General features: G+C 37.0%; 1 protein-coding gene across 3 annotated transcripts in view; it reads right to left on the bottom strand.

Moving 5' to 3' along the window:
* LOC149543483 (uncharacterized) overlaps window positions 1–25,732 on the bottom strand; it is a 160,292-nt gene that overhangs the window by 511 nt on the left and 134,049 nt on the right. Inside the window, exon 8 of one of the 3 annotated variants that reach the window (XM_089798285.1) lies at window positions 10,916–11,001. The exons of the other annotated variants lie outside the window; for them this stretch is intronic. Within the exon in view, the coding sequence (XP_089654411.1) occupies window positions 10,954–11,001 (48 nt within the window). The 3' untranslated portion in view covers window positions 10,916–10,953. Of the gene's footprint in view, window positions 1–10,915; window positions 11,002–25,732 lie in introns of those variants that run through there. 3 annotated transcript variants of the gene reach the window in all.

Below are 25,732 nucleotides of genomic sequence, written 5' to 3'. Positions count from 1 at the left end.
TTGATAATATTCTCTTAATTTAGAGTATCATTAATGCTTAGATGATAAAGTCTATAAGACTAGCATATTTGAAAAAATAGCAAAAGCAAAAATACAAGAGCTTTAAAAGACATACAAATGTTATTTCAATGTAACAGGATGAAAATATTTGCATGACAAGAGTATAAAAGAATTGAATGACCTTAGCATTTGCGATTTCCAAGGATAAGATTCAGGATAGACCCTAAGCTGCGGAGTAGCAAACACCAAAAAGATTATTTGAAAATGAAAGCTTCCTATTGATTAGCAAGTTTCTGCTAGAAGTTCCTCAAGGACGACAACAATATCTATGAGCCAATCATAATACTAAGTAGTACTCAGAAGGAGTCCTAATGATCACTTGTTGCCACAATAATTTTTTAGATACTAAAGTGCATTGTAAAAGAAAAAAAATTATGTTGCCATTGACAAATTTTAATAATATGTTTCAAGTACATTGTGATTGCAACACCACACTAATAAGTCAACAAAAGAAACCAACAGCATGCTTTGGTGAAAAGTTGAATGATGGACAGTGTAAGTGTTTGGTATATGATCAAGAGTTCTATGCCATTATGTATGTATTAAAAAGCATTGGACGCAATGGTGCCTGAAAAGAGAAAACAATAATTGAAAGCGAGAGACAATAAACCACAGGCTACCGCCTCGGGGTAACCTTGAAGAAATCAAGATCCAAAAGGTAAGATGATGGGTGAGATGAAACCCCCAGCCTACCCTGAAGACCTTTGGAAGTGGAAGAGTACTGCTGCTGAGTCGAATCCCTGCGAGGTCTCACAGATTTGGAAAGGCCAGAGGGGGACCCAAGAAGCTACTTGATGTCATGTCCCAAAGAAAGAACAAGAAGAAAGAGATGATAAGCTAACTTGGGTACTGGCTTGAAGAAGAATGATGCTAGAGAGTAGTCCTGCAACCTCAAGGCTTCCTGAATATAAAGAACCTAGAAGCACTGATCAATGAGCCTAAAGAAGGCCGAGAGAGAATGCATCTCCCTGAACAGGTTGTAGAATCTTCCCATGATCTCACAGTAGATAGGCCACCGGGAAATGAAATTGTCTCAGACTCCACCTCCCCAAAGTTGCAAAGTTGGAAAACTTTGTCCTCCCTATCTAGGTGATGGTCAGCTTGGATGCATAGCCGGTGTGGTCCAACCTTGAAAGGCCCAAGGGAGATTTAGAGAGAGTGTGACTAGTGGCGAGAAATGTAAGGGGGCGGGACAATAAGCCCATTCTTTATCTCTAAAAAGTGCTTAGCATAGAAAGCCATCCTAGGGTGAAACCCCCTATGGGGGTTAACCCAAGTAGTCTGGATATACTGCCTCTAAATGTTTGTCTTGACATGCATATTCAGCCCCTGCTTAGAAGGGCAGAGATGATGAGGGGCATCTAGAAAGTACCAAAAAGTAGGAAGACACGATCTCAATCCCAATTGAACCTAGAAGACTCAAGGCCTGAGAGAACTGGCCACAAGCCCAATACAAGGAAACAAAAGACGCAATAGCCTTAAAGAGAAAAAGGCAAGGTAGGAATATTTGTGGTGCCCCTCCCAAGAATTTGCAAAGCCCCTAAGCTGGTGTAGAAACCAAACAAGGTCAACTAAAGGGGTGGGTGCTAAACTTAGCCAAAATAATACTATGAGTGACCTGTCTACATCTGATGATGTGCTGAAGAAGCAGGGTCTAAACCCGCTTTATCGAAGCCCAATCTGACTCCAGTAAAGAGGCCCCCCAAATAACAGACCCATAGAGAACTATCAGATTAATACAACCATAAGAGTCATCTTAAACATGGTGTCCTAGAAGTGGTTTCAGAAACACTATTTCTCAATAAGGACCAAAGAACTGTGCCCTTTGTTGATGCTTGACTACAAGTTCGGCCTCATGGTGAAATGAGGCCGAGAGAACTTGATCCCTAGATAAGTGTACGAGGAAGTGATTTCCACCTCAACACCTTGGAAAAAGAAGTACAAGTGGGAAGTCTTGAGACTTTGAAGAACACAACCTTGGTCTTGCTCAGGTTAACTGTAAGTCGTTGAGAGTCACAGAAAGAAGCAAGGTCATCAAGAAGTCTCTGCAAACCTTCTACAGAGGAAGCAAGAAGGACTACATTGCCCACAAAGAGAAATATATTAATCATAAATTGGTGAAGGGCAAAATCATCCCCAAGAAGGGAGTGCTCACAAAGAAAATCCTCAAGTTCATGTGGGGGACAAAGGGAAACCCAACTTCACCCTGATGGTGCTCTTGATGGGGTCCAAGACCCCACTAGGTGTCATGATGCAACCCACAACAATCTCCTGATGGGGAGAAATTAATCAACAAACCATTTCAGTATAAGGTTAACATGGAAAAATCCTTTAGAGAAAAAACCAAGGTCATTGGGAGAAAGGAAACTTGGAGGTCTCCAATACTGGTACTAGTACCGGTACGACAATTTTCCAAAAATAGGAGACAAGGGTACTTGGAGACGGCAATTTTTTTTCAATAGTTTAAAGAGTCTAATACTAAATAAAAAATTTGAAAATACTAATATTGTAAAACTAAAAGACTAATGTAAATAATAATAGTAATGTCACATTAATATAGAGTCAAATATTTCAAAACTCGCATAATCACAATACTGTATCTCATTAGTCTTAATTTTTGCATTAAAATGAGGGCTAAAAAAAATAAAATTATTTAATATTATATTTTACATTAATATTTTATCAAGAGACTTCGAGTAGACTACATTTTTTTGATTAGGAGACTGGGAGACTTCAAGAGACTTTGTCATAAAGTCTCCAACCTTTTTTGAGGTCTCTAGAGAAGCGAAAAGGTCTCCAAGACGTGACTTTTAGGGGGGGAGACAAGTCTCCCCATAACCATGGAAAAAACATTATATGAGAAGGAGGGCAAGTGTATTGATTTTCAAGGGAGATGCATCCAACACACAGTCTCCACAAAGCAATCTCATCTAAAACCACCACCTCATAGCCTCAATATATAATCAAGAAGAGAGGACAAAACCATAAATGATTTACCAAAATCATGGTAACATGCATAAAAATCCATGAACATCTTGGAGAGAATCTTTCAAGAATAGTGTATGTATCAATGACTTTCCCTGGGCATCAAATTGGTGCAACCCATTGGCCCCCAAATAGTAAATGTAGATTGCGAAGGCATATTTGGTATAGTAACCCCCACAAGCTCATATCTACAAGAAAATATATCCAAAGGTAAAATAAATATGTTTAAGTACAACTATAAAACCCCATGGGCTTCCAACATTAAGAGAATTGATCCATAATAATTAGCTTTGTAGGTTAATTTACAACATTATCTTAAGTGTCAACCCTCTCTAACAAGATATTTGCATTCTTGACCATTTCTTACACAAAGTGATAGTAAAAATCCACACTAAGTACAAGCATGATACATGTGATTTTTGGCCAAACAAATAGCATCTTTAATTGACATACTTGATTCTAAGAAGCTTACAATCAAAAGTCCAAAACCAATACATGTATAATAATGCCCACCTATTTGTTGCCTTGTGATGTCAGCAATTGAGATTATTTTTTGACTATGTATCTTTGGATGCAATACTTGTTTTGGTTGCACTATTTGTTCTATACTTGGACCACCTACATGTTTGGAGATGGTTACTCTCTACATCTCAATAGTTGTTGTATTACATTATTGTCATACTCCTTGAGATGCATGCATTACTCGTATATTTGGTCTATCATGATGCTTTACTCAATGGGCATTTGTATATGTTTTGTGATTATGTGATTTACATAATATATGGGATAGTGGAGCTAATTGGATGTTTTCATGATGATTCAGCTATTATAATTGTGGAGTAGGCATGCATGGTGTGTAAATTTCATGTGCAAGTACACATACAGGTACATGGTTATTTCTCTACCTAATTATGTAGGTCTTAGTTATTCCCCAATGATGATTAAATAAAGATGTCACTTTGTGCTATCATATTTGAGTGCCAAATGAGCTTTGCTTTCCCTTATAGCTTCAGATCCATATTGATGGCCATTATGCATTGTGTTTTGTAGAAACTTGTAATTGAATAATTGTTGGTTGTGATTGTTTACATCCTTATTTGCATGCAATTGGATTTTGAAAAAAATCTTCTTATTAACAAAGTCTGATGCATTGGGCATCAAGAAATTGGGAAAGAAATGGAAAAGAGAAGAAGCTATTTAATATGCCTTGTATATGAAATTTATTTTTTGCATTAGTTACTTGTAATCAAAAAATATTTCCTTGGGGGAAGTTCAATTGAATTATTAATAATCTAGGAAGGGAACTGAAGTGTGTTACTCCAATTGAAAAGAAAGAGGTTAATGTTGTCAGGTAATTATGAATGGTTAATACTTGTTAGTTAGTTGAAGGGGTTAGTAGTTGGGATGGTCATGCTGCTTGGTGTTGCAACTCGTTGACCCTTTATATGTTATGTATTTACACCTGAGAGGATCATCATATCATATAATATGAGAGTAGTTATTGGTTTTGTGGTAATTGTTGTATACTTGGTGTGGACATTGTAAGCATTTGATGAATCAATAAAGAAGCTTGTGAGTTCTCTTAAACATTGTATCTTGTGTTCAATTACATCGCTAGTTAATCTCACATGAATTAACTGAGTCCCTATAGGGAAAACATTTGGCGTTTCTGCTTATATGGATCTGGGAGTGATACATAATAGTATAAGGCGAAGGGAGAATAATTGGTCAACCAATAAGCAAGGGTAGTACCAATGAAGAGTTATTTGAAGGATAGAGGGAATTGACATCAGACTTCATATCCGTATTGCAAGTGTCAATCGAGATCCACGTCTGAAGAGAAGAGGCATAGGAAGAAGTTCCTAAGAGTGCAACATGTCATTCCCTCAGAGTGAGCCCCATAGTTGACAAGTTGATGAGTCGTCTTCCATGCCTCTTGACACAAACTATCCTAGCCCTACAAAACTTGCGGGAGGAGATCAACAAGGAGCACATATGCAACAAGTCCTCTAGAGGTATAAGGAAAATAGACAAAGGGAGGCAGAGGAGTGTGACAAGAATAGAAAAAGACAACCATCCTGAACCCGTCTGAGAAAAATAATTGATGTCAAATCTTTGAAACAAAGACAAAACCCCAAGGAGAAGATAGATGACTTTAAGGCCATCCAAAGGGCCTTGATTAGAACTAGAAGAGCATAGGCAAGAGCTAAGAAGACATGTCAAGGGATGACCGGGAGGAGGGCTTCCCAAGAAGAACCAAGGGGGTGTTGCAGTAAGTGAACCAGTTGAAGGCGAAGGCTACTTGTACGGTACAAAAGGATACTACAGGGATGTAAATGGTGACGAACTAACCAAAGAAACCAAAAATCAGCTAAGGAACCTAACACTTGCACCATGTACGGAGGCAAGAGAAGCTCGAAGGGAAGAAGCGGAAACCAAGGACAGGGAAGTAGAGGATACTAGGGCAGCCAAGAGTGTCTGAGGGACATAGGGGCACAGTGGACAAAACAACCTGTCTAGTTCTAATACATCTAGTTTGGGAGCTCAAAAATCATTGGCAAAAAAAAAAACCATAATAATGTCACAGAAACAAAAGTTACCTAAATGCACAAGGGACAGTAAGAAGGATAATGTACAACATTCTTGAACGTGTGAAGCAATTTGGTTGGCCATTAGGGTGGTTGACCATAACAAATAGGTTCGACAACTTCAAACAAATTTGCATGGAGTAGCCATAGATTGGTAGTCCTACATTGATAAAACAAAAGCACATGGGATATCTTGAAAAAATAATTTAGCAGGGAAATTTGCTTGCTTCAAGACAATAATGAAATTGTGGCAGATATCTACAGTACAAAGCAAGGAAAGAATGAGACTGTTAGAGCTTATAGTTGGTGACTAAAAGAACTGATAGAGAAGATGGACAACCAGCCAACAAAGGACCTGAAGAAAAGGTGGTCCATAGAAGGATTAAACCCTCCCTCAAGAAGAAGATGAAAATTGTTCCTCCCACATCTTACACAATTGTGTACAACCTAGCCATGGACCTCGACGTGAAAACAAAACCTCGAACGAAAAGAAGAACAAGTCATCGAATGATGATGACTCCTCAGAAAAAAACAACAGTGAGGAGTACAACAAGAAAGTACAAGCCCTTTAGAAAGATATGCATAGAATGATGGAGTTCAAGGCAATGATGGGGAGCACTAGTAAGAATGATGAGAGGGAGTTATAGTGCGCATATTGCAAGGAGGGTCATGCAAAGGGCACGTGCCCAAAGAAAGCATTATGTGACATTTGCCAACTTGTGTGACATTCCACCAAGGAATCCCCACATAATATGAAAAAAAGGAGTCAACAAGTGCTTTTCATGCAGGAGTAGAGGTCTACGTCCATAGCAGCAAGCACCTCCTAGCAAACAAACACCAATGCATCATCTGGAGGATACCAGAACAATCAGCGCAAAGGGAGAAGTCACAATAACAATAATAATAATTATCGAAGCCAGTTCTCGTGTGATGCAAAATGAGAATTGATGTTCAATGTTGCGTCAATAATCAATGAGGACACTTTGTGTATGACTACACCAAGGAGGAAACACCACAACATTTGTGTAGATGATTTGGTCCGAATGACCAAGAGGATGCCAATAGTCTGAAACCTGGAGTTAATTTACGAAACATTGAGAAGATAGGCATGAATGAAGGAGTATTGGCAATCACTTGGGCACAAGCCAAGAATGTGATGTACCCTTACCCCTGTATAGAGAAGTAGAGAGTATGAGAAGCTAAATTAGACATTGAAAAGGAAATAATGGCCCAACAAAGGGAAACAGACAAAAACTTCATCTGGGACTAAAGCCAAACATAATATTTAGAGATAAATGCTATAGATGGACGTACCATTAAATATCAAAGACCTCCTTGAGAGCATGCAAAAATTAAGAATGACCTTGTTGAGCATCATTCTAGTACCAACCCCTATGACAAAGTGCATAGATGTTCCCGTCAGCCCCTTGGTGAATCTAATGTTATCCGCGGTAAATAGTGGCTGACACCTTGCAATCATGGAAATAGGCATCCTTGGGACCATCCCATAGACTCAATTGTAGATGGAGGAATAGGGGTAAATGTGTTGCCAAAAGAAATATTGAAGAAACTTAGGAAGCTGACACCATAGCCATTGACATTTAACCTTGTGGATGTCGATTAGCACAACATCAACCCGATTGGGACGATGTTGGCATAACGGGTAACAATTGGCACCCAACCCTTTGCCTTGGACTTTGTTGTAATCCCCCTAAAGAAGAAAGGATATGATGTCATCTTAGGGAGAGGGTGGCTTGTCATGACAAGGGTGAACCATATTTGGTAAAGGAACACTATGTTCATGGAGACTGAAGGATGAAAATATGTCATCGACCTTAGAATCCAAATGGTGAGTGAGGAACTCGCATCTTCCTCAAAGTCGAAGTTTGAAGGTAGAATGAGTGGGATAGATCAAGGAAAGCGTTAGATGGAGCCAAATTAAGGTGTTTTGGAATTTAAGGGATGCCCAAAAGACGACACTGATTGCATGAATGGTCTTTTCTATTAGCAAATGGAAGACTGTGAGCTATTCCACTGCAACATGTTGCAAGTAGAAAAGGAGTCAAAGGACTTGTTTCTGTCAGAGTACAAGGAACACAAGGAAGGGGAGCATGAGTGAATGCGATATCGAAGCAAAAATTTTGACAAGGAAAGACCAATGTAGTTAGAGTCCTCACTGCAGATCAAAAACCTTAGAGACAATGCAAACCCCAAAAACATATTGGTAGGGGAAGACAATCCAATGCTGAAGGTGGCAACATTTATAACTCCATGTAGTACAAGGATGCAATCAAATGGACATACAAGGACTTGAAGAAAGAATCTCCAAAGTTGTGTATACACCAGATTCCATTGGTTCCTGGAGTTGTGCTGCTACAAAAGAGGCCATACTGGAGGAATAAGAATTATGCTACGAAGGTCAAAGAAGAGATACATTCAGGGTCCAGATGAGCAAATGGGCATCCTCCATCGTCATATTACTAAAGGAGGCAAATCAGATCCACATTTCTAAGGACTTTAGGTGCTTGATCGACATCAAAATCAAAGACCCCTTCCCCATACCATTTGTAGATATCAATCTCAAGGAGGTAGCCTAAAATGAAATGTATTCATTCGTGGATAGGTTTTCGAGGTTTAACCAAATCTCCATTGCGGAAGAGGATAAACAAAGACAACATTTGTGGTGGATGGTGTTTATGCATACAACTGGATGCCCTTTGGTCTTTGAAACGCACCAACAAATTTTCAAAGGATAATCCTACACATCTTTAACAAGGATGTTAAGAATGGCCTTGTTGAGCATCCTACTAGTACCAACCCATACGATAGAGTGCATAGATGTTCTTGTCAGCCCTTTGCTTGATCCAATGTTATTCATGGTAAACAATGGCCTACACCTTGTAGTCGTGGACATGGGCATCCTAGGGACCATCCTCACAAACACAATTGTAGATGGAGAATCAGGCGTAAATAAGTTGCCAGAAGGAACATTGAAGAAACTCAGGAATCTGACACTATAGCCATTGACATTTAACCTTGTGGGTGTCAATTAGCACGACATCAAGTCGATCGTGATGTTGATGGCACAATGGGTAACAATTGGTGCCCAACCCTTCACCTTGGACTTTTTTGTAATCCCACTGAAGAAGAAAGGATATGATGTCATCTTGGGGAGAGGGTGGCTTGTCATGGAAAGGGTGAACAAATATTTGCAAGAGGAACACTTTGTCAATGGAGAACAAAGGAAATATATCATTGATCTTAGAAACCAAATGATGAGTGAGGAACTCGCATCTTCCTTAGAGTCAAAGTTTGAAGGTAGAATGAGTGAGGTAGATCAAGGAAAGCATCAAATGGAGTTGAATGAAGAAGGCATATTGCAATTTGAGGGATGCTCAAAAGATGACACTGATTCCATGAATGGACTTTTCTATTAGCAAAATGGAAGGCTGTGAACTATTCTAGTGCACCGTGCTATAACTAGAAGAGGAGTCAAAGAAGGACTTGTTTCTGTTGGAGTAAAGGGAAGGGAAGGAAGGGGAGGCTCGAGTGAATGAGACTCCTAAGAAACAAGTTTGACAAGGAAAGACCAATGTAGAATGAAGAGTCCTCACTGCAGATCACAAACCTCAGAGACAATGCAAACCCCATAAACATATAGGTAGGGGAGGATTGGAATCCTGTGTTGAAGGCGACAACATTTATAATCTTCATGGAGTACAAGGATGTAATCGCATGAATGTACAATGACTTGAAGAGAGTATCCCCAGAATTATGTGTACACCAAATTCAATTGGTGCTTGGAGTTGTGCCGGTGTGGAAGAGACCATAGTGGATATATAAGAATTATGCTATGTAGGTCAAAGAAAAGATGCAACGAATGTTGGAGGCGGGCATCATTTCCACGGTCCAAATGAGCGAATGGGTATCCTCCATCGTCATATAACTGAAGGAGGCAAATCAGATCCACATTTGTGTGGACTTTAGGTGCTTGAACGTCATCACAATCAAAGACCCCTTCTCCATACCATTTATAGACATTGTTCTCAAAGAGGTAGCTTGACATGAAATGTATTCATTTGTGGGTTTTTGGGGTATAACCAAATCTCCATCGTGGAAAAGGATAAATAAAAGACAAAATTTGTGGTGGACAGTATTTATGCATACAACCGGATGTCCTTCAGTTTTTGAAACTCACTAACAACTTTTCAGAGGATAATCCTGCACATCTTTAACAAGATGTTGGTGGGAAACTTCAAAGTGTTCCTGGATGATTGGTCCATCTATAGTGGACAGGAGACACACCTAGTAGCCCATCAAAAGTGCATGGAGAGGTGTTGGAGAGCAAGATTGGCACTAAATCTGAAAAAATGTAGATTCATGGTGTCGTAGAGAAAGTTGTTGGAACACATCATCTGCAAGATTGGATTGAAAACAAACCTTGACAGGTTGAGGGTGAATGTGGAGATGGATCCCCCACAAATGTAATAACCCCAACCGATTATAACTTCAACAAACACCAAATCCTTTTATAATTTAGTTGTTTGACATTTCATCAAACACTTTGCAAACAAGCTCTAATTCCACTATAATAACCCCAACCAGTTATAACTTCAACAAACACCAAATTCTTTTATAATTTAGTTGTTTGACATTTCTTCAAACACTTTGCAAGCAAGCTCTGATACCACTATAATGAGCCATGTTGGCTCTCAAGCAATTTGTTATGAAGAATTGATTTCTCTGTTTTTGATATTTTGCAATTTTTGATACAACAATATAGCAACAAAACATAAAATATTGCAATAATAATTTGAACTCAAATATTTGGAAATTACATAAGGAATATATAGCTGAAAATTTCAGATTTTAATATCAATTTAGATACTGAATATTTTCACAAAATATAAACAACCCAATTGATAAAATGTCCCCTATTATCTAAATCAACAATACCCAGAAAAATTAGAAGTTACAGTCCATAAATTTATATGTAGACATGCCTTGAAAACCCTTTGAAATGAAGACTAACAACACCAAAAAAATTTCTCCAACAAATAAGTGCAACTACAGATATGCTGCTCCTAAAGTGCATATATAAAATAATATGCCCAACGACAGATATAAATGGAACTCCACCAACTCCAAATTAAGCAGCAAACAATTTGATATAACAATTCCAACAAATCCCTTCACAAATGTGAGACCAACCTTCAGCAGCAAGGAAAATTAAACTTCTCCTTAGCAACAATTAATACAGTAGGAGAAATGACAAATTGTATACCTCAGCACAATTTGCTAAGAAATCTCGGAATAATTTTCAGAATTGAATTAACAATACTTCAGTTGTAGATCCCAAACCCTTATACTTCAGCAAGAGCACAAAAAAATTAGAACTTCATAACTGTGACAAAGACGACAAAGCAAAATAAGATTATCAAATAATTGGAAGCTTTACTCATCAAATGGGCTCATATTTATAATCTCCAAATGGCACAAAGTTTCCCAAATGAACTTCACTTAAGAAGCTTCCCACACACAAAATTAAAATATAATAAAGTGCCATTATAAACTAATTTATTAATTACTTTTGGCTCCAAAAATGAAAATTTCCACCATAACTTAAAATTATGACATGTAAGGCCACTATTTTTTGTTCCCATGATTTAAAAAATTTCGTCCTAGTTCCAATGAGCTATGATACTGAGGTGACCAACAAACAACACCAACAAAAATAGCAACCTCATTATATGTGGATGAATAATAATAATAATTCACCTGTCTTGCGAAAACAGTTGAAAAAACATCAAAATTGAAATCTGATAACACCAAACTGATCCTGATGATGAAAGATGATGAATGAACCTGACGGGGTGACTTACTATAAATAGACGCTCCCTCCAAGATTCTTGGAGCTCAAATTGAAAGTCTGGAATAAAAACCAAGAACATCACCCAACTCCTTTGGCTCAACTGAGCTCATTGGAACCAACAGATTGACTTACTATAAATAGTAAACCCCTCAAAAAGAGCCAAAACACACCATAGACTACTGGAAAGCCTATAACCACGCAACTGAGACCCTCAAATCCCACTATCAGCTCATGAGGGTCGTGATGGTGAACTAACTTGGCTAACTGTAGGAACATGCCAAAAAATGGGGACATTACAACAAATGTCACTAGAGCGAACTCATTTCTTGGCCACATTGGATACTACACAAGATTTATCAAGAATTTTGCTCAAATCTTGTGCCCATTGGATAAATTGACGCGGAAGGGTGTGTCGTTCACTTGGGGGCCAGTGTAGGGTGAAGTCTTCCAGGAGTTGAAGACAAGGCTGTTGGTTTGTCGATCCTAGCATATCCTAATTGGGATAAGGAATTCCACGTCCAAATGGATGTTTCAAATTTTTCTATAGGTGCTACATTGGCCCATGTGGATGGCCATGGGTTAGACCATCCCAATTACTTTGCTAGTAGATTGTTGTTGAAGGTAGAAAATAATTATAGCACAATGGAGAGGGAGGCTCTTGAGATGGTATATGCAATGTAGGAGCTCAAGTACTACATATTGGTGACCCCATTTATATTCAACATGGACCACCAGGAGCTAATGTACCTAGTAAATAAACCTATCATCCAAGGAAGGGTCAACGTGTGGTTACTCCAATTGCAAGAACTCACTTAGACAATCATTGTACAAACAAGGGAAGAGCCACATAATTGTGGACTAGTTGTCATGGATCAAATCTAGGGAACTACGAGAAGGGGTTAATGATGATTTTCCTAATGCCCACTTGTTTCACATTTCAGTACTATCCATGTGATACACAAGCATCAGAGAGTATCTCTTGATGTCACAGTTCCCAAGGGACATGTGACCAAGAGAAAGAAGGAAGCTCATCCTCAGGAGTAGAACATTTCAATTGATTGATGCACAACTATACAAAATGGGACCTAACCAAGTGCTACAGAGATGTGTCATGAAGTTCCCAATGTTCTGCAAGAAGCACATGAAGGTCCAACTGGTGGACACATAGGACCAGGCACAATTATACAAAAGGTTTTGTTGACAAGCTTGTGGTGGCCCACTTTGTACAATAATGCTTGAGAATGGATCATATGTTGTGAGACATGCTAGAGGGCCGACAAACCATTGAAGAGGGACTCCATGCCTTTGAACCCCTCACGCCCAAGAATTGTTTCAATTATGGGGTTTGGACTTTATTAGACCGCTATTTGGACTTTATTAGACTGCTGAAGGCCAGCCGTGTGGGAAGATGCAAGTATGTTATGGTGACAACAAAATATTTATCTAAGCATGTAGAAGCTTGGGCTATACTTGACAATTCAACATTGAGTGCAACGAAATTTATCTATGAACAAATCATCATGCAGTACAATATCTCTAGAGTATTCAAATGACGAGTGATCAAAGACAACATTTTGTGAATCACGTTATTAGATTTTTAACTAGTGCATTTAAGATTTTTCATTTACCATCTAGCCCCTACTATCCCAGAGTCAATGGACAAGCCGGAGCCACAAATAAGATTTTTGTGTTTGTCATTTACAAGTCGTGTAGGAGGTCTGAGTAGAGAAATTGCCTTCAATGTTGTCAGCCTATTGCATGATTTACAAGGCAACAATTGGTCAGACAACCTTCCAATTAATGTACGAACAAGAGGCTATTGTACCTGCTAAGTTTCTTGTACTAAGCCTGCGAATAGCAATTGATAACAGACTTGCCAACATAAAGAGATTAAGGGAGAGGTTTTACACTCTAAACAAACTTGATGAGATGATAGCACAGTGGGCGACAAAGGCAACCCAACAATGACAACAATTGTGGCACAATAAGCACCTGGGGAAAATGAGACTTACCCCAAGTCAACTAGTATTGAAATACAATGAGTAGTACGAAATAAATTAGGGGAAATTTAAAGTTGGATGCCTAGTTCCCTATAAAGTCCAAGAAGTTGCAGAAAATGGGGCAATAAAGTTGTAGATATTGGCCAAGCAGGGTTCGAATGCAATGAATTGGTCCAAGTTGAAGCCATATCATGAACGACGATCGGGAGACAAACCAACTCAATTGGGAATGTCCAGTAAGTCCCAATGTTCAACACAAACACATATTTAAAATTATATAATGTAAATGCCTAAGTTCCAATGTTCAAGCATAAATCGTGGTTTAGAGAAGTCATTACACGTTTAAAATAATCTCTCTAAGGCAAAACGTGGTTTGCAAATGCATTTACATGTAATGCATATGCATGCATTTTGCTCAAAATTTCATCCCTTTGGCAAATCGTGGTTTGAAGAAGGCGTTGCATGTAATGCAAATGCATGCATTTGGATGCCTAGAGCACAATAGGGGTTTGGAGGAGTCATTACATGTTTAAAATAACTTGCATTTGCACAACCAAGAAATACTTAGGCAAATCAAGCTTTGGAAACTCAAACACATTTAAAATAACCTCTCTAAGGAAAAAACATGGTTTACAAGTCTCATTACATGTTTTAAAATGCATGAAACTTGGCAATTGAGGTTTAGAGAACCATTTGCATGTTTTTGAAAACACATGTAATTCATCTCTTTGGCAAATAGTTTTTTTAGGAAAGCCATTACATTTTTACATTTTGCATGTATAGACCAAAATCATGGTTTGGAGACTTGTTTAAATGTTTTAAAATGCAAGTGAAACCACCCAAGTAGTTGTTTTGGTGAGAAACTAGTGGTTTGCAAGCCAGAAACGTGGTTTGGAAGGGCAATTACCTGTATTTCAATAATAAAAATAACATGTAATGGACTTGCATCACTCTATTACATATTTACATACTATGTGTAAACATGTTCAAAAAGGGAGGTTTCACTTAAATGTTTTTAGTTAAATCATTAAAGTAAACCTCAACATCAAAATAGACTATAAAGTGATTAAATCACTTTAGTGATAAATTAAAAAGCAACTCAACATCAAAACATAACACAAACTACACTATAATGACTTGAATCATTTGAGTGATAAATTAAAAGTCAAAAGTGCCTTAAAAACATAATATAAAGTGATTTTAAGTCATATTTTTCAAAAAGCGCAAGGCAACATTAAAATATAGGTTCAATATATTAAAATATGCAATGGAAGTTGCAAACCCTACTTTTTGAGCAGTTAAACCTTAATATCTTTTGACTAACAACTTCGTTCAAGCCCTGACATATCTTGAATCAAAGGTATGATCAAAAGCAAGAGATTGAAAGAAACAAAAAGATAAAAACTATCCAAACAAACACTTAAAAATGCAAACAGGACTTTGAAGGTCTCAAAAATAATGTATAGGGTAACAAACTGAAAAAACAAAAAGGACTTGATGAGAACCCTTAGTAAAAAGACTCAATATATGAATTGGGAATGATTGATTGATCAATCTTTGCCAATCAAATAGTGAGTTACCTTAGAAAAATATGAAACTCAATTGCAAAAGTTTTGTAGTGTTGCCTTCATTTTGTGATGACAAAAGGAAGGAGAATTGTTGGCTCTGTCTGGGGAATGTAACTCATTTGTCCTTGTAAACGATGAGTGACATATAATCCAGTTCTCTAAGTGTCTTTATCTATTCCATTGGGCTATAGAGTCAGGTGACCAAGAAAAACAAAAACTCTAACGCAACTGACGCAAAGTAAAACTAGTTAAAAATAAAACAAACTGGTGCAAGCACATTTATTAAAAACAAACAAAAACCTATCTAATTAAATCTAGCCGACAATGCAAGTTTTCAAATGAAACCATTTATTGGCTCAACAAAATAACTACCCTTTTTCAGCAACTTGCAATACCTTTCATGTTCACGGGCAGCTTCATATAGATGCAACACAAACAACTAGAGCAATGATGTCAATGTTTGATGTAACACCCCTTGATGAAAAAAATCACCTTTTTGAGATGAATCATGTGTATTGCCGCTCCAAGATAGATCCATGAATTGAAACTGCTCCGTCAGAACTTAACATGATTCTTTTGCAACTTCTTCAATAGAATTTTCATGTTTAGGTACATATGGAATGTCTAGCTTTCCATTGGCTTCCAACCAAGTTAGATATCAGGTTGGACATCCCCTTGATCGAATGAATTCTGGACCCTTTTGGCCAACTGAACTTGCTTGACTAGTTCATCAATCGCCAGCACCTTAGGATGTTCAAGAAAACATCACTCATGCAATTTCTATAATGACATGACTAGAATGCCAGCCTCAACATACTGCCCACGAACTTTTGTTTAAGGAAAGTCTTTATTGTTTATGAGAAATTTCTTTTCAAGCTTCGGGATAGAACATTTATGCATAGTGTACTCAAGCTCATGACTTTGAGATATAAATACATCATTTTCAGCTTGATTAGAGTTTGCACGCAAGATCACTAGCTTCGGATACAAGATGCTTTATTGTTGTCTTTGCTAATGGTTCCTCAATTACAAGCTTCTTTGATGGTGAAACTAACTTTCGTTGATTCCCAACAAAAGAACTACGAGGAACAATTGGAAGAGGTATTCTTTATACATCTTCATGACGGACAAAGAACATGCCTTGAGCTATTTTCTTTGTGAGGGCAAGTAATTCATTTGCTAACCTCTCATTGCAGGATCTGTCTTCGAAGAATGATGACTTTCTTCAAAACCACTTGCATTGATTCTTATCTTCTGTTGGGTGGATATTTTGCAACTGACAGTATTGGGTAAAATCCAGTCGCAAAATAGGATGACCAGCCACAACATGTGAGACAGTCTCTCCTACTTTAAAAGGAAGGCTCTCCCTTCTCACCGTTCCTTGGATCAACTCAAGGTAAGCAAGAAGTTGAGAGATTTTGTAAGGGTTGTCACCAATATTCCTTCTTCTTATCTTTCAAGAAAGAATCCACTTACTCATGAAGCGAGTAATGGGCAGGGTGAATCTCTAACTACACTTCTATCAAGAGCTGGAAACAGCGATACCAATAGACCTTCACTAACTCAAAGGCTAGCTAAAAATGTACTGGTTTGGCTCGAAGTTCAATCGTACTTCTATATGAAAAAAGCTTTACAATTAGGGCACAAAGACTCCTAAAAGTAAGAATAACTTAACTATTTTGTGAATTAAGAGAGAAGTATAAGCTACAAACAAAGCTTCTAATTATACAATTCCACAATTGCTCCTAGTCAAAGCTCTGGCTCCAATTGCTTCTTAACTCTTTTTATATTCAATTCACAAGATACAATTACACAAAACATAAGATAACATTAATCAAAGATACCTTAAATGAATTATAGACAAAACTTATAACTCACACAAGTAACAATCTCACTTAATCAAAGTTAAGCTCAAATGCTCCTTTGTATTCACTTTCTCTCAAAATAGTGCTACACAAACAAAGTTTTGTTGGCACAATTTTTCCAGAACTCTCTTGCATAAAGATGAAGATGATTTTTACAATGAGGGGGGCACTCCTTTATATAGGCACAGGAGTTGAGAAAAAGGTGGAAGAAAAAGTGGGAGTAACTCAACCAACTTTGACCTAGTCTAACTAGAAGAGAAATTATAAGGTCACATGCAACTCGCATTACATGTAATTACATTTTTTCATGCCATGCATCCTCTCCATCTACAAATTTGAAAGAAGAAGAAAGAAGACGGAAGAGAAGGAAACAATCCTAAGGATTGTTCTAAAGGACCTTGTACTTGATGATGCAATCCCCAATGATCACAGGATCGAAAGTTCCAGTACTTTGTACCACTGCATTCACCTTGATAACCGCGGTGTTGTGTCTTTTGATAATCTCTAACTTTGATGAATTGTTCATTGTCATTTAAAAACTTGATGTGATCCAACTTTTCTCGCTCAAGTTGTCGTAAATTCTCCTGTGTAGATCAGCACAAATTGGAGTCTTTGACACTTTGAAAATCTTCTCGATGGTGTCCGAATGTAAATTTTGAACAACTTTCCATCAGCACGATTAACTTTTTTTTTTTAAGCAAGGTGCTTGGAAAAATGGAAATGCCTTGGAACATGAAAGTAGAACACATGGGAATGCGTGCAAATGATGATTGCTGATTTTCAAACGTGACTTAGGGTCTTCAAGACATTATTGCATGAAAAATGATTACATGTAAGTGCAACATGCAACAAGGGATGAAAAGTGAGATGTGATGCAAAGGCGGATGGAAGATGAGCTTTTACATGCAAGCGTGAATGACAAATGAGGTGCAAAGCATGGAAAGATGCGAAAAAGTGTATTTCTCATGAAGGCGTGAATACATATAGAGAGATGGAAATGGAAAATGGAAGAGGGACAATGAACTTTATAGTCATCTTTAGTGAAAAGGTGAAGTCAAAGTACATGGAAGATGAAAATAACATCATTTTGACTTTTCGAAAAGTGACTTTAAGTCAAAATCGAGATTTTGAGATGCAATTATACTTGAGGCTTTTTGTGTAATCGTGTCGTGCGAGTGAATATAGAAAGTGAGATGAGTGAAAATGGAAATCGAAAATGGGATTATATACATGTGCGGATGGTGAATGAGATGGAAAACATGTAATTCATTTGTCAGTTGAGATGTGAAGTGTTGTGACATGGAAGATGGAAGTAAAACGTGATGATGCTTTCACATGAAGTGAAACAACAAGAAGTTCTCCGGAAAGAACTTGCAACTTCTTAGGGGTGGAGATAACCGAAAAGCAAACACACAACACAAAAATTCAAAAAAAAAGGTAACTTTGGAAAGTGACTCAAACATGTCAAGATGCAAAACACTTCAACACACAAATTCGAATTTGGATTTTGGGAAAATTTCAAAAGTGTGAAAATGAGAGTGTTCATCATTTTTAAAGGCAAAATGCACTTTTCATGGCATATATATGGACAAGTGTGCAATTTCAAGCTAAAATATGCAAAGAAATAGCAAGATAAGCATGAATTGATGAGCAAGTTTGAAAATGTCCACTTGGAGATCAAAGAACCAAAATAGCAATTAATAGACGTTGAACACCAATTCTTCCTTGAATCCAAATTTTCAAACAACTTTTGACTTTTTCCGTACTTACATTTAACAAATATTAAGCAATGAAGGGTCGAATTTGACATGAAAGTGCCAAATGCATGGTCTCCATAGACAATATCATGCATTTAAAATTCAAAAAAAATCCCTCTTGATCAAAGGTATGGGCTGGAAATGTCATTTTTTGAGTTTTTTGAACAAAAACATGACTTCTTTATGCAAAAATCTGGGCCGTTTTTGCAAAAACGTGGCCACAAAATGCATGTTTTTGAGTCACTTTTGACTTTTGAATGCAAAAACACCTTCCCCAAATGCAAAAAAGTGACTTCAAAACGCAAAAAAGTGGATAAAAACCCCAATTTTTTGGACGTTTTTAGCAAAAACGTGATTCAAAAAGGCATAAAACAAAAATGTTTTGGCTTCTAAAGTTGAAAATGTGTATCACAATGCAATGGCAAACACTTAAAATGCCAAATCGATTCCTCTTTGGGCAAAAACGTAAGCCAAAAATGGTATTTTTTGAATATTTTTCCAAAAACGTGCCCTAGGATAGAGCTTAGAAAAATGTCTTTTGGCAAGATGAAATCATTTTTTATATTAGAAAATTCATTGCCAAACAAAAAAGACCCTATTGGAGAAGATCTCATGCAAAACTGTCAAGTAAATCTCTCACAATCTCAAAAATCGAGTTCTTGGAGGCCCATAATATGTGTTCTTCCAAAATCGGACTTTTGAGGATGCATGACATGTTTTAAAATATGCACAAGATGTAAATCAAACCTTTTAGGATGGAATGCATATTTTAAAAACTCCCCATAAGGCAAATCACACCTTTTGGGAGGCATGACACATTTTAAAATATGCACTTGGTTAAAATCGGACCATGTAGGGAGGATCGCATATTTAAGTTAAAGCTCATGTTTTTTATGCAATGACACATTTCGAGTGAAAGTTCACATTTTCGGTGTAATGACACCAAAAAGGTCCACTTTTGAGGCACTAAAATGACCCTAACTCTTGACTGACAACTTTGATTACGCTCTAGGTTAGACCAAATCAAAGGGGAATCGAAAGCCATGACTTGAGCAAGACCAAAGGACTAAAAGCCAACAAACGCAAACTCTAAAGCAAAGAAAAGGATGATGAAGGTCTCAAAAATCAAGCAAAGGATCGACAGAACGCAAAACAAAAAAGACTTGATGAAAGCCTTCAACAAAACGATTTGATATACGAATTCGAGTTGATTGATTGATCAACATTATGCAATTGAATATCAAATTCAACTTAGAGATGCAAAACTAGCTTGAAAAAGTTTCATGCTGTTACCAACATTTTGTGGTGACAAAATGTAGGACAACATCTTCCCAGCAAGAATAAAATCATCTTCAATTTCAATTGTTAGTGTCTATGCAGTTCATGTCCCCAATAGAGTTGCCAAAAACTGTTGGGTGGATATTTTGCTCCTAGTAGTTTACGCAAATTCAGTCACAAAAAAGGTTTACCAACCACAGCGTGTGAGACAGAGTCTCTCCTACTTTAAAGCGAAGGCTCCCTATTTTCACCTTTCCTTGGATCAACTCAAGGTAAGCAAGAAGTTAACAGATATTTATAGGGGTGCTATTGATGTTCTTTCCTCTTGTTCCAAGAACGAAATAGATCAAGGTGGATCTTGAAGACCTCAGAACTTCAGCCCACTCAAAATCTCCCACAATTGGCATCAATGTATAGAGCACAGCGAAACATTCCTAACACAATTTGAAGCGCATCAAAAGGAATCTATTTCCTCAAGATATGCTTGGTCAAACAGGTTGACTAAAAAGGTGAAATTTGACCATGTCCAAAGTGGTCAATAATGGATTTCAAATTAAAAATCTTGTCGAGAGCTTTCCAACGACGTTCGTTTTGTCAAAAATGGAGATTGTATGTGGAAGTTATGATAGTTTGAAGTTGCCCAAGAAAGGGTTGATGATGACATCAGCATCCTAGTCAACATCTACTTCTAATCCTATAGTGACAGATGGCATTTAATGGTGATATGGCAATCAAAATTAACATGTGGTAACCTCACGATGACATTGCATTTTGAGATGATCACTATAGTGACGTGGCAATGCGGTATGGTCCAATTAAAGTGGGACACGTGTCAATGCTAGACAAATAACCTTTTGCCACGTGGCACCTTGTACTGTTCCTAGATGGAGGAAAGTTGTTCGCAAGGTCTGAACCACAAACCTCTAATTTCTTAAAGTCCTCTACCATTTCACCACTCACAATTCCTTGTTTGTTATTGGTGGCAGCTATGTTTTGTAATATGATTTATTGCAGATAAGACCAAATCCACTACAGGACAAAAATGACATTAGTGGGAGTTGAATCCGCAACAACCAACATCCTATTTTCGTCCTCAACCAACTGTGCTAATGGATTTTTTGGGATGCATTTGGTGGATGTTCTATTTAGCATGAGATGGCGGATCAAGAATAGTTGAATCCCCTATCTTCATTAACCATAAATGTGCTCAAATTAATGAATCATTTAAACATTAGTAAATCCAAAAATAGAATGGATTTAATTTGGAAAAGAGGTTAATATAGAGATATGAGGATATTATATTAAATCAATTGGTTACTCACTAAAATGGGTAAAATTGTAATATAAAAAGGAGGCAATGAGTCCTTGGGGAAAAATTAGTCCTTGGGGAGAAGAAGAATTGGAAAAGTCTTTATAATTTTCCAGAGAGGAAATTTGGGAGAATGCTCTAGAGAATTAAGTGGTCTCATAATAAGAGATAAAAACTTAGAATTCTCTTGAGAGGATTTTTCACGACCTTATATCATTATTGTAAAGGCTTAATGTCCATTGTGAGAAAGATATAGTTTTATTGCTTAGCATTGTAAAAAGTGACGAAGGAGCTAGGCACGAACATGTTGCTAGCAAGTTCCTGTCATCGTAGTGTGGAAGCGAGAAGCAGATAGTAACTCCATGGAATACCATGGTGATGTATGAGTTTTGCATCATAATAATGAGATCAATCTTGCAAGTTTGCAAATCCGAAGACGTAGCCAAAGTCTGGTGAACTCCGAAATCAAATCCTTTGTCTCTTGTTCTCTTGATGCATGGCTTGCCTACTTAGTTATTTTTTGCATTTCTAAGTATTATTTGCTCAATTCACAAGCAACATCAGTAATGATCTTTATTAAATCTATATCCTAGTGAATCTTAAAATTGTAGGTGATTCATAACAAGGAGTTTACAGATCAGAAATCCACTTACTTGCAAAGCAGGTAATGGGCAAGCTTGATCTTTTTAACTACACTTTTATCTAACAGTTGGAAACAATGATACCGATACCAAACACCAACTTAAAAACTAATTGAAAGTGTACCAGCTTAGATTTATGTCTAGTTTTTATAATCTATAAGAACAGCTATGAAGATCACAGGTTTCTATGCATTTATTTTAAAGGTAAAACTCTACCATTAGGGCGCACAGACTTCTAGAAGTAAATGATTTTAAAGCTATAATTCTAATAAATTGCATGAATATAAGACAATGATGCAAACTATAGTCACAGATTTTAGTTTGTGTCACAAGAATTGGTTCCAGTCAAAGCTTCGAATTCAATTGCTTCTCATACTCAATTGGTTCTAATACACATACAAGAATAACATAAATAAAAGATAGTAAACTCAAATTGTAGTCACAGCTTCCAATTTGATCTATCACAATTGCTTCCAGTCACAAATTTGAAACAAATTGCTTCTTTTTATTCACTTTTCTTTCAAATTCATGCTACACAATCAAAGTTATACTTGCCCAAATTTGGCAGAGCTCTCTTGTATATAAAAGAGATGATTGTAACAATGAGGGGCACTCCTTTATATAAGCAAAGGAGTGAGAGAAAAGAGGAGAAAAGGGTGGGAGAGACTCAACCACCTTGACTAAGTTCAACAAAAAAGAAGAGTTATTGGATTACATGCAAATGGATTATATGTAACCTATCTTCTAAATCTATAAAGCTGAAAATACACTTGAAGAAAATGTTGAAACTGTTGATTCTGAATGAATCAATCCTATAAATTGTTGGCAAAGGCCTTGTACTTGATAATACAATTGTGAACGATCAAAGGATCGAGAGTTCCTGTATTTTGTGCCACTCCATTCACCTTGATAACTATGGTGTTGCAGCCTCGGATTTTCTTTGATGAATTGTCAATTGTCATTTGAAAACTTGATGTAATCAAGCTTTTCTCATTCCATAGTTGTTGTGAATTCTCCTTTGCTAGATTTGTACATTCTGGAACATCCCCCAATTTGAAAACCTTCTCAATGATGTTCGGATGTAAACCTAGAACAATTTTCCCATTAGCATCTTTAATTGAATTGTTTTTGGGCACCACCGATTCTTACACGAACTTAGATTCTAGGGGAGCCATCAGGAAAGTGGAGACCAAATGAATATTGCTTCCTTTATTTGAAGCATATCTTCTTAAAAAATTGTCTCTATTCTTTGAAGAAATTTTGACATATCTTGACTTGAAGAGTTCAATGCAACATGAAGTTTCCAAGAGAGAACATCTTCCAATGGGATTGAATCTATAAGTGTTTCAAGATTTGGACAGTTATGGAAGATCCATGGAGGATAAGTGTTCAAATTATGATTTAGATACTTATTGAACACTTAGGAAGGATGGAAATGGTTGGAGAAACTTGTATTTTGGGCAAAAATAGCCACAATCAGGTTTCACAAGGCGAATTGCATGTAGGCAAAATAAGGTTTTTGTTTTTAATGGTTAAGAATGCAAGTTGGAGCTATATGGATGTATGTACAATAAGAGTTTTCATGTTTAAAATATGTGAGCTTTAACCAAAACCAGGTTTTGGAGATGCAATTACATGTGGTGAAAAACTCATCATTTTTACTTGGTGTAAATATGTAATCGGGTTTAGAAATGCGATTACATATTCAAGAGTACAGAGTTTGGATGATGGATTGAACATGGAAGATGAAAGCATGGAAAGGTACTTGCATTCTTTGAGGGAAGATCACCAACTTTTCTTCATAAAACAAACCAAAACAAGCAAAAAAGTATCTAGAAAAAACTAAAAATGAAAAAGAATAGACCTCTTGTTTTGACTCAAACTTGATAAATTCCAAAACTTCAATCTTACATGCAATTTCATTTTTAAGATGAATAAATTTTTGCATTTACAAGAAATGAGAGTTTTAAACTTATTAACATGAAACAAAAATCTAGGGATGCATTCAAACAAATTGATGATAAAGAGTAAAAGAATTCAACAAATAAGCAACTTGATCAAGAAATGCAATCAAAATCTAAGTCTTTCTCTTACTTCGAGAGCAAAGAGAAAAACTTGAAGCAAGAAGAATTTGAAATGCAATTCTTCTCTCCAAAATCAGGTTTAGGAAGTGTGAATGCAAGTAAAGATCAAGTGCTTTGAAAAATTCCAACTCTAACTCCAAATTGCGGTTTCTCGATGCAAATGCATGTGCAAGATGATGCGAATGATGTTGCAAATGCCCTTCTCAATGCAGTTTGCATTTCTCCAAATGATTTCATGGTTGAAAATGCCTTTCCAAGAGCAAATCGGGGTTTAAACCTTGCATAATATGTGCATGAGAGCGCAAAAAAGTATTCGCAAATGTTTCTCTTAAGGAAATCGGGGTTCTCCATTTTCCTTCAAAAGCCTAGATCGAGGTTTGAGGAAGGCATTACATGTGTCAGAGAAGACAAGAATATGCATTTTTTTGTCTTTTTAGACTTAAATCGAGGTTTGGAAACTCAAACGCATATTTCAAAATATATAATGTAAATGCCTAAGTTCCAATGTTTAAACATAAATTGTGGTTTAGAGAAGTTGTTACATATTTAAAATAACCTCTCTAAGGCAAAACGTGGTTCGCAAATACATTTACATGTAATGCACATGCATGCATTTTGCTCAAATCTTCATCCCTTTGGCAAATCGTGGTTTGAAGAATGTAATGTCCTTGTTTTTGGCCAATCCGTGCAGTTGATTGAGTTAGCTCATCATAGCAACCCTCGTGAGCTGACAGGGTGTTTTGGGGGTCTCAGTTGATTACTTACTATTTTTAGTAAGTCTATTATGGGCAGTTGCTATTTTTAGCAACACAGTGAATGGCTTGGCAGTTGGTCATCACCTACGGTTGATCAAGTTAATAATTACATGAGCTCTTATTTATTTATTCATTGAGTTGCAATATTATAATAATGTTTCTACTATTATAATGATGACTTAAAGAGATATTTCTAAAAAGCAAGTTGGAAAGTTTCTAGTGCTGAGTTCTTTTGAGAAACTTCCACGTTTTCTAAAGTGGAATTTTATTGAAACTTTTGGCAACGAAAAAGCTTATAAATGAGAGCTCTTTTCATCAAGAAAAGAAGTGCTTGATTATATTTTTGATTTTGTGCCTTTGTGGCTCTTTCCTGGGTTCTTAATTGTATGCCCTTGCTGATGTAAAAGGGTTTGGAATTTCTTTTGCAATTTAGCTGCTAAGGTATAGCTAAGTTGCCCAACTTCTCTACATTTCATCACTGTAGCTAAGAAGTGTTTTTCCACTATTAAAGTATAGTGGATTTATTGTATTACTCCAACTGTAATCACTGTGGCTATGGAGATCAGTATTCTGAAGAAAGTTGACTGTATTGGTTGTATATTGGCAATCGATTTATTATACATTCCAAGGTATTGGTGATTGTCATTTCATACTGGGAAGGGTTGGCGTCTAAGCTTTCCATCAACTTGACGTTGAGCCTATGAATTTACTTTCTTTGTTTGGAGGCATATACGTGCTAGGCGAAATTGTATGCAAACGACCCTCTAATTGCAACCGATGGTTGTTTGTAGCTGGACGTCCATTAATACCTGGCTGCAATTCACATTTGGTGAATTTCGCACTAACTCCGGGTTGTTATAATAAAGTCTCTGCCCTGTGTAGGAGGTAATCATGGAGGCGTGGAGTTGAAAAGCTGCCTTTGATTCATAATTTGGGTTTCCCTTCAGCGGGCAAGCACAAAGAAGTTATG

The sequence above is a fragment of the Cupressus sempervirens genome, chromosome 8 (genome assembly GCF_028749045.1).
Source record: "Cupressus sempervirens isolate cs-2001-9-10 chromosome 8, ASM2874904v1, whole genome shotgun sequence".
Taxonomy (NCBI): Eukaryota; Viridiplantae; Streptophyta; class Pinopsida; order Cupressales; family Cupressaceae; genus Cupressus; species Cupressus sempervirens.
This window is presented reverse-complemented; position numbering and strand designations above follow the sequence as displayed.